General features: G+C 42.0%; 1 protein-coding gene across 1 annotated transcript in view; it reads left to right on the top strand.

Annotated features, from left to right (window-relative positions):
• The first annotated feature begins 251 nt into the window (after nucleotides 1-251).
• LOC113041376 (disks large homolog 4) overlaps nucleotides 252-3558 on the top strand; it is a 15480-nt gene continuing 12173 nt past the window's right edge. The window contains exons 1-4 of the mRNA XM_026199849.1: nucleotides 252-302; nucleotides 397-521; nucleotides 1098-1267; nucleotides 1335-1471. Of these exons, the coding sequence (XP_026055634.1) occupies nucleotides 252-302; nucleotides 397-521; nucleotides 1098-1267; nucleotides 1335-1471 (483 nt within the window). The remainder of the gene's footprint in view (nucleotides 303-396; nucleotides 522-1097; nucleotides 1268-1334; nucleotides 1472-3558) is intronic.

Raw genomic sequence — 3558 nt, 5'->3', positions numbered from 1 at the left:
AAATATTGTTCAGATCATCATATGTTTAATCTGCCTTTCCATCAGAGACTCTTTCACTGTCCAATCAGCCCTCACGGATTACATCAAGCCCCGCCCCCATCAGTGATTGGCTCTTAGAGCGGTCTAATTTCAGCTTTGAGTTGTGATGAAGCTGTCTGAGATTACTTTGAGCTGAAGAGCTCATGTGCAGAACTGTGCTCAGAAGCTCCGACAGTGATGATGCTGATGACTGATGTCTCTCTGTCCCTCAGATGAACGGCATGGACGGAGACGTGGAGTATGAGGAGATCACACTGGAGAGGGTTAGAGACGTCTTCCTTTCAGCTCTTCTCAGATGCATCCTATAGAGCGCTGGTGCATGACCATCTGTGTGTGTGTGTGTGTGTGTGTGTGCAGGGTAACTCCGGCCTGGGCTTCAGCATCGCCGGTGGGACTGATAACCCTCACATCGGAGACGATCCCAGTATCTTCATCACTAAGATCATCGCAGGAGGAGCTGCGGCGCAGGACGGACGGCTGAGGTTCAGAAACACAGAGAGACATCCCCACACTTCACCACAGATTCGTGCATTCATTAGTTAACTGGCTAAGAAATATGATTTATTTAATTAATAAATAAATAGAAAGAAAAATATTAAGTTATTTTTTGCAACCTCTTTGTAACGAAAATAATGTTTAAAATAAGCATGGTCTTTAAGTGAAATGTTTTTAATGTTTTTCACTTTATTTTCTTTAAACCCAAACGGGTCTCAGTGTATTATTTATTATTGTTGAATGAAAAGCAGCACACATTCAATATGAAGGATGCTAGGTGTACTTTACAGATCTCATTTAAATACTGCTGTGTGGTTTTATAAACTAATGAGAATGAGATTTGATTCTTCTCAAAAGGAAATATTATTTCAGTCTTTCTACTTCAAAATTGTTACTTGTTTGTTTTTTTCTTCATGATCATTTTCCTCATCATCTTTGAATATAATATATCTCTCAATCTGTTGATTTATTTATTAAAACAATTAAGCTGACAATGATTTATCCTGTTATCATCACTGATGTCGTTATGGCAGCACATCGCAGTAATGATCGTGATGTTTCAGGGTGAACGACAGCATCCTGTTCGTGAATGATGTGGACGTGCGTGAGGTCACTCACAGTCTGGCGGTGGAGGCGCTGAAGGAGGCGGGGCCAATCGTCCGGCTCTACGTGCTGCGACACAAACCCCCTGCAGAGAAAATCACAGAGATGAAGCTCATCAAAGGCCCTAAAGGTGCGTGAGCGAGGGAGGGGGCGGGGCTGACCGTCAGCTCTTCTGATTGGCTGATCCTGTGCTGCAGGTCTGGGCTTCAGCATCGCGGGGGGTGTGGGAAACCAACACGTTCCTGGAGACAACAGCATCTACGTCACCAAGATCATCGAAGGAGGAGCCGCACATAAAGACGGGCGACTGCAGATCGGAGACAAGATCCTCGCTGTGAGTTTGAACATGAGTGTGTTTCTGCATCAGGTTTGTAGAAATGTAGCTCTGCATCAGTGTCTCATCAATGGATGCTCTGCAGTGAATGGGTGCCGTCAGAATGAGAGTCTGATAAAAACATCACAATAATCCACAGCACTCCAGTCCATCAGTGAACATCTGGAGAAGACAAAACCTGAAACACATCCAGCATTAAGATGATTTTAACTCAAACACATAGAGTCTATAATCCATAATAACACTTCCTCCAGTGAAAAAGTGTTCTGGTCTGAATCAGGAGAGAAATCTGCACAGATCAAGCAGCGTTTAAACAGATCCAGGGAGAAAGTGTTTTTATGAGGTGGGGGGGGGTCTTGAACTGTTGTTTCAGTAAGTTTCTTTTAAGATTTTCTTTACTCTTTACTTGATACCTTACTTAGTCATATTTGATGTATTTGAAGTCTGAGATGTGTGAACAATGAAGAGAGAGAGAGCAACAAGATCTTAAAAATATTTGTGTTTGTGTGAAAAGTTCAAGTGTTGGATTTATAAGATAATAAATACTACATAAATGAAATACCTTAAAGTAACTACAAATGATGATGAAAAGCAGATATCTTTAAAAGAAATGCTGCGTGGATCATGTCCCCTGTATCTCTGGATGCTCTTATTCACCGAAGGAAGTGTTGTTATGGATTATGCACTCGGATTTTAGACAGGAAAAAACAATGATGAATTTGTAGCTTTTTTTTTACTGAGGACCAAAAATCCTGTGTAAAACACAACATGTGTCTGATGATCATCATGAATGCTCAGTCAAGTCAAGTCAAGTCACCTTTATTTATATAGCGCTTTAAACAAAGTACATTGCGTCAAAACACTGAACAACATTCATTAGGAAAACAGTGTTTCAATAATGCAAAATGATAGTTAAAGGCAGTTCATCATTGAATTCAGTTATGTCATCTCTGTTCAGTTTAAATGGTGTCTGTGCATTTATTTGCAATCAAGTCAATGATATCGCTGTAGATGAAGTGACCCCAACTAAGCAAGCCAGAGGCGACAACGGCAAGGAACCGAAACTCCATCGGTGACAGAATGGAGAAAAAAACCTTGGGAGAAACCAGGCTCAGTTGGGGGTCAGTTCTCCTCTGACCAGACGAAACCAGTAGTTCAATTCCAGACTGCAGCAAAGTCAGATTGTGCAGAAGAATCATCTGTTTCCTGTGGTCTTGTCCTGGTGCTCCTCTGAGACAAGGTCTTTACAGGGGATCTGTATCTGGGGCTCTAGTTGTCCTGGTCTCCGCTGTCTTTCAGGGATGTAGAGGTCCTTTCTAGGTGCTGATCCACCATCTGGTCTGGATACGTACTGGATCCGGGCGACTGCAGTGACCCTCTGATCTGGACACAGACTGGATCTGGTGGCTACGGTGACCTCGGAACAAGAGAGAAACAGACAAATATTAGCGTAGATGCCATTCTTCTAATGATGTAGCAAGTACATCGGGTGTTATGGGAAGTGTTCCCGGTTCCGGTTTACATCAAGCATCGTGTTAGTTCAGTCAGGCCACGTTAGTCACTCTTGCATCAGCTGACAGTCAGCTGTTCCTGACATGTACCAATCCAGTCTTGACACCTATCACCTGCGGTCTATTTAAATTCCCATTCTTCAGTGTCTCTTCCATCGCATCGCTGCTTGCAATTAAATGATCGCATCATTGCTTGCAAAATCAAACTGTTGCAGTTTGTTTCAGAACATCTGAAATCCGCATCTAGGATAAGTGAATGCTTTTTAATCCATATCGCTGTGTATGTTGCCTGGTGGTTAACATGGTTTTGCATCGGTTGCAGGAATGAATATTAAGCATATTTGCAGCAGCATTTATACATCTGTGTTCATACATCTGGAGCAATATGCAGCTAGAGCATGCAATTGCTCTAAGGACACGCAGGGTTAAAAAAATGCATGGATTAACATTTCTGCATTTGACATTGAGAGCATACGCTGTAATTTAGATATATTTTTGAGATGGAAAAATTCAGTTTTACAAATGCTAGAAACGTGGCTTTCTAAGGAAAGATTGCGATCAAGTAGCACACCTAGG

The sequence above is a fragment of the Carassius auratus genome, chromosome 23, assembly GCF_003368295.1.
Source record: "Carassius auratus strain Wakin chromosome 23, ASM336829v1, whole genome shotgun sequence".
Lineage (NCBI taxonomy): Eukaryota > Metazoa > Chordata > Actinopteri > Cypriniformes > Cyprinidae > Carassius > Carassius auratus.
The sequence above is the reverse complement of the archived record's forward strand: the minus strand, read 5'-3'. Positions and strand labels throughout refer to the sequence as shown.